The sequence below is a fragment of the Macrotis lagotis genome, chromosome X (genome assembly GCF_037893015.1).
Source record: "Macrotis lagotis isolate mMagLag1 chromosome X, bilby.v1.9.chrom.fasta, whole genome shotgun sequence".
Classification (NCBI taxonomy): domain Eukaryota; kingdom Metazoa; phylum Chordata; class Mammalia; order Peramelemorphia; family Peramelidae; genus Macrotis; species Macrotis lagotis.
In genome coordinates this window covers 70,502,928-70,514,300 of record NC_133666.1, presented here as the reverse complement: position 1 = coordinate 70,514,300, position 11,373 = coordinate 70,502,928, and the positions used below count along the sequence as shown (strand labels likewise).

At 42.0% G+C, this 11,373-nt stretch overlaps 1 protein-coding gene across 1 annotated transcript; it reads left to right on the top strand.

The window, feature by feature from the left end:
- Positions 1-2,173: 2,173 nt before the first annotated feature.
- Positions 2,174-8,231, top strand: LOC141498696 (uncharacterized). Its single transcript, XM_074201854.1, has one exon. It carries the CDS (start codon positions 5,049-5,051, stop codon positions 8,229-8,231), a length of 3,183 nt encoding a protein of 1,060 aa, XP_074057955.1. The 5' UTR covers positions 2,174-5,048.
- The last annotated feature ends 3,142 nt before the right edge of the window (positions 8,232-11,373 follow it).

Genomic DNA, 11,373 nt, shown 5'->3' with positions numbered 1-11,373 from the left:
GGGCTGTCTGCAAAGGAGAGTGCCATCTGTATCCAGATAAGGAGCTGTGGAGTTTGACCAAAGCGCAAGGACTATTCCCTTTAATTTAGAAAAAATCAGATATCTTATTGTGTGATCTTGTTACCTCTTAGACTTCTCTTCTCTTCTTTAAGGATATGATTTCTCTCTCATCACACCCAATTTGGATCAAGGTACAACATGGAAACAATGTAAAGACTGACAGAGTGCTTTCGGAGGGGGGAGTGAGATTGGGAGGAAAATTGTAAAAGTCAAATAATATCTTTAATAAAAATAAATTTTAAAAAATTGTCTTGGATCATTTTATTACTGAAAATAACTAAATCATTTACAGCTGATCATCATACAATATTGCTGAGACTGTGTAAAAGGTTCTTGGTTTCCTCATTTAACTTTGCATCAGTTCATGTAAGTCTTTCCAAGATTTTCCAAGAATATACTGCTCATTTCCCAGAGCACAATTATATTCCATTACATTGTTATATACAACATATTCAGCCATTCCTCAATTGATGGACTTATTCACCTTTTCCAATTCTTTGCCATTTCAAAAAGAATTGCTATAAATATTTTTGTATACATAAGTTCTTTTCTTTAAAAAAAATCTCTCTGGGGGCGGCTAGGTGGTGCAATGGATAGATCAGTGGCCCTGGAGTCAGGAGGACCTGAGTTCAAATCCGGCTTGAGACACTTCATAATTACCTAGCTGTGTGGCCCTGGGCAAGCCACTTAACTCAATTGCCTTGCAAAAAATCCTTAAAAAAAAATCTCTTTGGAATTAAGACCTAGTAGTGACATTGCTGGAACAAAGAATCTACAGTTTTCTAGCCTTTTGACCAAATGGCTCTCCAGAAGGATTTAATCAGCTCACAATAGTGTGTTAATGTTTCAATATTCCTATATCACTTCCATTGTCATTTTATTTTTCTGTCATATTAGGTATCTCAGAGTTGTTTTAATTTGCATTTTTCTAATTAATAGTGAATTAGAACATTTTTTTATGACTGGACATAGCTTTGATTCTTTTGTCTGAAAACTGCCTCTTTATACAGAGACAGAGACAGAGAGACAGAGAATTGGCATTTGTAGCTTGAAGTGAGCCTTATCTTGTGCTAAAAACCATCTAGTAGGTTTGCTCTTAAGTTGTCTTTTTGGATAAAGCACCTAGAGCAAAGAAGGTCAATAAAGTCTTATGGGAAAAAAGCAAAGTTCCTTGTGAACAGTATTATTTTATTTTATTTATTTAACTACAGTGACTTCTCTGAAAGATTATTGGAAACAAATCCACCTAAGAGGAGTAGGAGGAGGAGGAGAAAGAGGGAAGGAAAGGGAAACAAAGAAGTATAGAAAGATTGAAACAAAAAACAAAGAAGGAAAGAAAGAATGAATGAAACAAACAAACAAACAAACAAACGAAGAAGGAAGGAAGGAAAGAAGGAAAGAAATAAGGAAGGAAGACATGGAAGTTTTAACCATCATGGAGATAAGCAGAGAATAGTAAGCTCCTGAGAGATTACCCTACCTGCAGTACTGTGAAGCTGTACTTAGAAAAGAATGTGTATTTCGTCCTCAGGGAAATGGAGTTAGCTATTGCTAATGATCTCTAAGCTTATCCTCACAGGTTCTGATATCCTTGTGGATGCAGGGAAAATAGCTAGAATCATGTTTTAATCTTGAGACAGTACTGGAGTCAGGAAGAGCTGAGTTCAAATCCAGTCTTAGATATTTATTAGTTATATGACCCTAGGCAAGTCTGTTCATCTCTGCCTCAGTTTCCTCAACTGTAAAATGAGGATAATAATGGCACCTACCTTCCAAGATTGTTGAATTAACTGAGATAATGTTTGTAAAGTGTATAGCACAGTACCTAGTACCTTGTAGGTGCTTTCATAAATGTTTGTTCCCTCCCAATTTAAAATTTGGATTTCTATTTTGTTTGATAAATTAATTGGAGACAATTCTTATTTACAGGGTAATTGGTCTGTGTTGTAAATGGTAATTGATGGTTGCCAACCTTTTATAACTGAGAATAAAAAACTAAAAAATAAATACTCTAAAATGACTTCTGAATGTAACTAAGTATAAAATGCCCAAATCGATAGTTGCATTGCAATTTTTTTCACGTTGCTGATCTGAGAAATCCTAGAACTAGATGAAAGAAGCACAGAGAGCACTGGGGCGAAGATCATTAGAAACAGAATCAATATTGTCCTCAAGTTTTACTGCAGATATCTGTCCAGAAAGAAGAAATTGAAGAAATATTTGAAAAGTGCCATAAGTCTGAAACAGAGGTAATATATAACAATAATGAGGAAGGTCTTATCCAGGCATCCTCTGCTGGATCTCTCTCTCTCTCTCTCTCTCTCTCTCTCTCTCTCTCTCTCTCTCTCTCTCTCAAATAAAACAGCTTAGATCTTTTTTGTTTGCCTTGATGATAACTTCATCTTTCAAAGGTAGAGGATTCAGTGAAGGAGAAATTCTACCTTGGCTCTAATTCTCACCACCAACAACAAGGGGAAATTACTTAATGGAGTGATGGTGTGAAAATAAAATGTTCCAGGTATCAGCATCTGCCACTGAACACCATTGACTAAAGAGTCAAATGAAGAGTGAAGCAGACAAGAAAAAGAACCACGTAAGGCTGACCAAGGCTATTCTGAAGGTATCCTCGGTTCCACTTCTGAAACTGTAGCCAAATGTGGAAATATTTTCTGCATGACTTCAAATGTATAGTTGAAATCATATTGTTAACTTCTCAGTGTGTGGGGGAAGGTTGGGCAGGAGGGAGATATTTAAAACTTACATTTTAAAAAATAAATATTAAAGAGAAAGAGAAAGAGAAAGAAGGGAAAGAAAAAAGAAAAAGAAAAAGAAGGATGGAGGGAAGGAAGGAAAAAGAACAAACAACCCCCCCAATAAAACTGTCAAATTAAGTATCCTAGAATGAGGAGAGAGCATCAGTGGTCCTCCTGGAGGGCTCTCTTTTTTCTTACCACACTTCAATCCAGTCTTTGCTCCTTGAAAGTTTACTAGCAATTTTTGGAAGGAAAATCTTTAAGAGACATGATTAAGAATTCCATCCTTTTGAACACATTTGGAGGCTTCCATCCTTTCACTCTATCTAATAATTTTCAAAGACTTTTGCCAGTACAAATCAGAGGTGCTTAACCTTTTTTTGTAATGGAACTTTGTGACAGTCTGGAAAAGCCTATAGTGACTTCTCAGAATAATTTTTAAAAATACTATCAAAAATAATATATTCTGAATATTGATATAGTGGTCTAACATCATAATAAATAAAATGCATAAGATTACAAAGGAACCAAGTTTTTAAATTATAGTTGTTTAAACATTGGCTTTTTCCCCTAACGTTGCCCATCAGTCTATACATCAAGGATTTTTCCATAGCCACTAATTATGTCTCGAACAATTCTCTTTGCCAGGTCCTTCACTTAGCTGGCTGAATTCTTTGCCAGCAACTGAATGACCTCTAGACATCTCATTTGCCTTCCCCTTTCATTAATTCAGTTCTACATTTATTAAGCCCAACCATGTGCAAGATACTGGGCTAGACTTGGTTTATGCAAAGAAATAGTCCTCTCATTAGAGAGGATATTAATAAGAAGGATGGGAGGATATGGTAGGAGGCACTTATAACTGGGAGAATAGGAGTTGAGACTCTAAAACTTTTAAAAGGGAAATGTGATTCCAATCCAGATAAAGGAGAAAGCCTATTAAAAGATCCAAGTATGGAGGATCGTGGATAATAGAGTGAACTTGGAAAATAGACAGGAACCAGTTTGGCAAACATGAGAAAGGAAGCCCAGAAACAAAAGAGTAAAGTTCACAAGGGCATGGCTTCTGATCCAGATGCTGGCAAAGAGAACACAAAACATTAGATAAAAGAGATATTATCCTTGGAATGGACATAGTAGAGATAGACAGTAATTGTGACATGACTGAATTAACTTGCCTTGTCCAACTCTTTGCTAATGCATTGGGATTTTCTTAGCGAAGACACTGAAGTGGTTTGTCATTTCCTACTCAGTTCATTTTACAGATGAGGAAACTGAGGCCAAAAGGGTTAAGTAACTTATTAGGCTCTTACTACTAGCAATTAACTGAAACTAAATTTGAACTCAGGAAGATTCATCTTTCCTGTTCCAAGTCAGGTTCCACTCGTTGCACCAAGGTGCCTAGAAAACAGAATTGATTAAGCTAGGGAATAAAGGAAGAATCCAGATTGATTCTATTAAATTTTCAGTCCAGTAGGAGCTTACTGATTAGTATTTGTTCAATGAAGAAACAACTAAAGGTAGCCTACCAGGCATCAGTTTTCCTATCTTTGGACTTGAATTAGAGGCCAGAGATGGGCTGCATCTTTGACACTTTCTTCGTCCTTTTAGAGGTTCTGCCCAGTTTACCCTAGATTCAAGGACAGGTTTTCTCATACTTCACATCGTGTGTGTGTGTGTGTGTGTGTGTGTGTGTGTGTGTGTGTGTGTGTTTGTGTGTATTTTCATGCAGCAAAACTCAAGACTTTGGATTCCCTCAAGAAGTCCAAAGGCAGAAGTCAAGATGTTGGAAAACGCTTCTCATCCTCTACCTCTATTGAGACACTGTTGGAAAGTGCTGAGAGCAAGTCAGAGGTAAGCCTCCAATCCGTGTTGTCAGTCACTCAAATTCCACATAGAGAATCCAGAGTGAGGAGTGAGGATGTCCAGAAGCAGACATCACTGGATTATCAGTCTCAAGAATCCTTGAATGAATATGATGGTTTGAGCCTGAAGGTCCTAAGGAATGTTCGGAAAAAGAGAAGCATAAAGGAGGCCAAAGAGAAGAAGTGGGCCAAAGGGACTAAGAAGAAGACTGAGAAGAAAGTCAGCAGGCAAGAAGAGAAGGGAGAATTTGAAGAAGGGCACAAAATTTTGGAGGACAAGGAGAAGGAGGATAAGGTGGTACCCCAGGGGAAGGCTCACTCCTTTGGACAGGGAGAAGAGGAAACTTGGAGGGATGACATCTTCCAACTAATGAGCATGAGAATAACAGACTCCCAAAGAGACTTCCCTGAGAATCTGGGCCAAAAGATAGTGACCATGGCTGAGCAGAAGCTAGATAAGCGGTCTCCAAGCTGGGAGCTCTTCCAGGCCATCTGTCCTTTGCTATCGACTTCCCAGGAGGAAGAGGTGGTGGAGGAAGTAGAGGAGGATATGGAGGAGGAAGAAGTGGAGGAGGAAATGGAGGAGGAAGTGGAGGAGGAGAAGGAGAATGAAGTGGAGCAAGAAGAAGAAGAGGAGGAAGAAGAGGAGCAGAAAGAAGAGGAGGAGGAGAAGAAGAAAGAGGAAGATGTGATCTTAGAGGAAATGGAGGGAGAGGCAGAAATTGAGTCAGAGGAGTTGGAAATTCAGAAGGTCAGAAAAAGGAAAATGTTTTCCTTAGATATTAAAGGCATAAACTCACAAGAGGAAAAACTCAGGAAGGTGTTCGAGGGACAGAAGCAACTAGAGGAGGAGGAAAGCCTGGCCAAGGAAGAAGATGACCTGGCCAGGAGAGAGGAAGAACTGACCAGAAAAGAAAGAGAATGGACCCAGTTAAAGGCAGAACTGGGAGAGGAAATGAAAAGGAAGGGAAAAGGGGATGAGTCTGGGGTCTTAGAGGACACAGCCTTGTTCAAGGATATACAGGAAGAGTCAGAGGCTAAATTTATGCTGAACTTGGAGGGCAGAATTAGGGAAAAGGAAGAGAGAAGGTTGGCTAAGGATGAAGATCTCATCCCTGAGGAGGACCAGATCTCTGTCTCTCAGGAGGAACTGACTGGGGTGAAGAAGGCAGCTGCAAAGGACAAGATGGAAAGCATCCCAGAGAAGGGATTAGAAAGGGAGAAAGAAAAGCCACAAGAAGAAACAGAACATCTTTGGGAGAAGAGGCCCTTGGAACGAGGGCTGGAAATAAGTATGGCAAAAAGCATTTCAGAGGAAGGGACACCTAAGGAGAAGTCTTCTGAGGAGAAGCCCCCTGAGGAGGGGTTGCCTGCAGAGAGGGCTCCTAAGGAGAGGCTACCTGGGGAGAAGCCCTCTGAGGAGAAGCTTCCTAAAGAGAAGCTGCCTATGAAGCCTCCTAAAGAGAAGCCCCCTAAGAAGGGGCTGCCTGAGGAGAAGCTACCTAAGAAGCAGCATCCTATGGAGAAGCCCCTTAAGGAGAGACTGCCTGTGAAGAAGTCCCCAAAGGAAGAGGTGGCTGAGGAGAAGCTGCCTAAGAAGCCTCATAAGGAGAAGTCCCCTAAGGAGGAGCTGCCTGGGGAGAAACTGCCTAAGAAACAGCATCCTATGGAGAAGCCCTTTAAGGAAAGACTGCTTGAGGAGAAGTCACCAAAGGAAGAGCTGGCTGAGGAGAAGCTGCGTAAGAAGAAGTATCCTAAGCAGAAACTGCCTAAAGAGAAGCCCTCTGAGGAGAGACTGCGTGAGGAAAAGCCCACTATGGAAGGACTGCCAGAGGAGAAGCTGCTGAAGAAGAAACCTCCTAAGGAGAAACCTCCCAAGGAGGGGCTGCCTGAGGAGAAATCCTCTGAGGAGGAGCTGCCTGAGGAGAAGCTCTCTGAGCAGAAGCTGCTGAAGAAGCAGCCTCCTAAAGAGAAACCCTCTGAAGAGGGACTGCCTGAGAAGCCCTCTGAGGAGGGGCTGCCTGAGGAGAAGCCCTCCAAAGAGGGGCTGCTGGAGAAGCTGCTGAAGAAAAAGCCTCCTAAAGAGAGACTGCCTGAGGAGAAACTGACTGATGAGGGGCTGGGAAAGGAGAAGGCTCTTAAGGAGGTTCTGCTTAAGGAGAAGCTCTCTAAGGAGGGACTACCTAAAGAGAAGCTCCCTAAGGAAACACCATCAGAAGAGGGGCTGCCTAAGGAGAAGCCACCTGTGGAGGGCCTGCCTGAGAAGAAGCCATTTAAGGAGAAGCTACCCAAGGAAAGGCCATTTAAGGAAGAGTTGTTAGAGGAAAAACCATGTAAGGAGGAGCTACCTAGGGAGAAGCTGCCTAAAGAGAAGCCATTTAAGGAGGGTTTGCCTGAGGAGAAGCCATCTAAGAAGGAGATGCCTGGAGAGAAGCTGCCTAAGGAGAAACCTCCTATGGAGAAGCCATCTAAAGTGGGGCTGCCTGAGGAAAAGCCCCCTAAGGAGGAGCTGCTTGAGGAGAAGCCAGCTAAGGAGGGCCTTCCTAGGGAGAAGCTGCCTAAGGAGGGTTTTCCTGAGGAGAAGCCATCTAAAGAGGTACTGCCTAAAGAAAAGTTGCCTAAGGAGGTGTTAGCTGAGGAGAAACTACTAAAAGAGAGGGTACTTGAAGAGAAGCCATCTAAGGAGGGGCTGCCTAAGGACATACCATCTAAGGAGTGGCTGCCTGTGGAGAATTCATCTAGAGAGGGGCTGCCTGAGGAAAAAGCACTTAAGGAGAAGCCATCTAAAGACAGGCCATCTAAGGAGTGGGTGTCTGAAGAGAAGCCATCCAAGGAGGGGAGGCCTGAAGAGAGGCCATCTAAGGAGAGGCTGCCTACAGAGAGTCCACCTGAAGAGAAGTTATCTAAGGAGGGCCTACCTGAAGAGAAGGCACCTAGGGAACAGCCATCTAAAGTAGGGCTGCCTAAGGAGAGACCATCAAAGGAGAGGCTGCCTATGGAGAAGCCATCTAGAGAGGGGCTGCCTGAGGAGAAATCACTTAAGGTGAAGCCATCTAAAGAGAGGACATCTAAGGAGTGGGTGTCTGAAGAGAAGCCATCCAAGGAGGGGAGGCCTGAAGAGAGGCCATCTAAGGAGAGGCTGCCTACAGAGAGTCCACCTGAAGAGAAGTTATCTAAGGAGGGCCTACCTGAAGAGAAGGCACTTAGGGAACAGCCATCTAAAGTAGGGCTGCCTAAGGAGAGACCATCAAAGGAGAGGCTGCCTATGGAGAAGCCATCTAGAGAGGGGCTGCCTGAGGAGAAATCACTTAAGGTGAAGCCATCTAAAGAGAGGACATCTAAGAAGAAGCAGCCTAAAGAGAAGTCATCTAAGGAGGGACCGCCTGAAAAGAAGCAATCTAAGGAGGGGCTTCCTGAGGAATGGCCATCTAAGGAGAGGCCACCTGAAGAGAAGCCATCTAAGGAGGGCGTACCTGAGGAGAAGGCACCTAGGGAACAGCCATCTACAGTGGGGCTGCCTAAGGAGAAGCCATCTAAGAAGAGGCTGCCTTGATCTCTGGGGATACGGACATAGTATTGGTGTTGCTGGGTCAAAGTGTATGCACAGGGTATGATTGCTCTTTGGGTATAGTTCCACATTGCTCTTCAGAAAATCCAGTTTGCATTTCATAATGTTATCTATCTCTTGTTTGATCATGAACTCCTCTCCTTTCCATAGATATGACAGATAAATTATTCCTTCTAACTGACTTATGGTATCATCCTTTGTCTCCTGCACCCATTTCGACCTTATCTTGATATAGCGATTGATCTAATATAGGTAGGTTGTGAGTCTAGGCCTAGTTTCTACCATATTATCTTCCAATTTTCTAGCAGTTTTTGTCAAATAAGGAGTTGTTATCCCAGAAGCTGAAGCCTTTGAGTTGCTCAAACAGCAGATTTCTCTAGTCATTTACTACTGTTTCTTTTGATCTCCCACTCTATTTTTAGCCAGTTTTGAGGACTGCTGTTTTATAATATAGTTTTAGATCTGGTACAGCTATGACTTAGGCCATTTTAAAAAGAAATTTTTAATCAAGATCTGTGCCTTTTTATCTCTCAGGCAGAAGAATTAGAACTTAGCTTTCTTTCCTTTCGCCTTTATAAGCTGTTTTTATTAGCTGGGGGCAGCTAGGTGGTGCAGTTGATAGAGCACTGGTCTTGGAGTCAGGAGGATGGGAGTTTGAATCTGATCTCAGGCACTTCCTAGCTGTATGACCTTGGGCAAGTCACTTCACCCTGATTGCCTCACATTCAGAGATGTCTCCAGTCATCTGATTACCATCTGGCCACTGGACCCAGATGATTCTGGAGGAGAAAGTGAGACTGGAGACTTTGCACAGCCCCTACTCCCTCCAATCCATTTTATGTGCTTGGCATAGCATCACTTCCCTAATGTTGTAGTGGGTTTTTTTAGTTTTTTGCAAGGCAATGGGGTTAAGTGACTTGCCCAAGGCCACACAGCTATGTAATTGTCAAGTGTCTGAGGTCGGATTTGAACTCAGGTACTCCTGACTCCAGGGCTAGTGCTCTATTCACTGTGCCACCCAGCCACCCCAGTTGTGTTCTTTTCAAGAATAAAAGACAAACATCATCATCATCATCATCATCATCATCATCATCTTCAGTAGCTAGTCTAAGAGATCTTGCCCCTATGGACTTCGAGGCAAGAGGACAAGAAAAATGGTGAATGGAGGGGAAGTTCTTCTCTGTTGAAAGAAAAAGAAATGTGCAACTCCAGAGAAAAAGGACTGGATCTTTCAGGAGAGTGTCTACCATCTCAGGACAAAAGACTGGACATTCATTTCTGCTGGATGCCTTTGAATAGATGAGCTATATTGTTATACTGGAAGTCAGCTGCATTTATCTGACCTTCTTACCTCAGTGATCAGAAACGTATTCTTTTTCGTTTTTAGGTTGTTTTTTTTTTTTTTTTTGCAAGGCAATGGGGGTTAAGTGGCTTGCCCCAGGCGACACAGCTAGGTCATTACTAAGTGTCTGAGGTCGGATTTGAACTCAGGTCCTCCTGACTCCAGGGCCAGTGCTCTATCCACTTTCCCACCTAGCTGCCGCTGAAATGTATTCTTTAAAAAAGTATTCATGAAGTGTGGATCCTATTACACACAACATCTGTGAATTCTGATGCATAAGTTATTATCTTTGATAACCACAGTGTCAATCACTGACAACCATCACCCTTGCCTTTTGTAAAGTAACAGATATAGCCACGGTCCCTGGTACTAGTGAGCTGACGGACATGGAGTCATCAGGCTTGTTCAGTCATTTCAAATCTTTGTGACCCCATTTGGGCTTTCTTGGCAGAAATACTGAAGTGGTTTGCCATTCCCTTCTCCAGCTCATTTTACAGATGAGAACACTGAGGCAGACAGAATGAAGGAACTTGCCCAGGGCCACACAGTTAGTGAGTGACCGCAGCTGAATTTGAACTCCGGAAGATCAATCTGCCTGACTCCAGATCTGGTACTCTGCACTATGGTGCCATCTAGTGTCCTTTTCCTCTTATTACAGAATCTAAAATTGAGAAGCTGTAAATGGCTTGTCATGGTAAATGGTGGGGATTTTTTGCAGGTTGCATCTTTTAACAATCTGTGGCTTCTAAAACTCTGTTCTAAGACTATAGTTCTCTGCTTGATGCACCTTGACTGAACCAGTCTTAAGTGCCTTACTGCATGGGACATAGAAACAAAATGTAATTGGCTTTGCTCAAATCAAATGAATACAGTGTTCTCAATATTAGAAAATAATAGACCACTAATTGGTGCAATTAGAAAAACCATTAAAATGATTAAGAACCAACAGATTCAGATCCTGATAGCTTTCAGTATGTTCCAAGTTACTTCTATGTTAGGCAACCACTTAAGACCTTTCTTGAACAATTCAAGGAATCAAAATTCTTTCTGTCCTACCATCATAAAACTATTCCTGGAGGAATAGGGTTGCAGGGCAATACAACTTAGATAACTTTGAGTCTATGTGGGGAAATATGGGCCCTGACTTGGGACGCTGGGAAGGAAGAATGTAGGACCAAGGAGCTCATTGTGGTGTATGGAGGTTCAAACTCCTAGAGGAACCTGGAACAACTGTGTGGGGTCTTTTGTTTGTTTTTAGGATTTTTGCAAGGCAAATGTGGTTAAGTAACTTGCTCAAGGCCACACAGCTAGGTAATTATGAAGTGACTCAGGTCAGATTTCAACTCAGGTCCTCCTGACTCCAGGGCTGGTTTACAAAAACCTAAAAAAAGAAAAAAAAAAAGAAAAGAAAAAAGACTTATATGTTCAAAGATTTTCATAATTATAAGTAACTGAAAAAAACCCTAGAAATTATCTAAAAACCCAACAATAGAGGATTTGTTGTATAACAGGTAACTGATCATCAGGTCTAACCCTGTGTAGTGTATTCTGCAGATACAATACCATGTGGATTTCAGGGGACACACAGGTACTGTTTATATAGTCTGCTTACCAAGTTAACAGGAATCTTTCCATTGGCCATTTAGCCAAAAGGGAGAATGCTTATCAAAAGGACAAATAGGATAATTTCCATTCCTTTTGTCCTCCAAACCCAGTTGAAAGCTTTTTCAGAGAGGAAAGAGAACTTTAAGCCTCTGGGGTTGGGAGAAGCCTCAATCCTTTCTC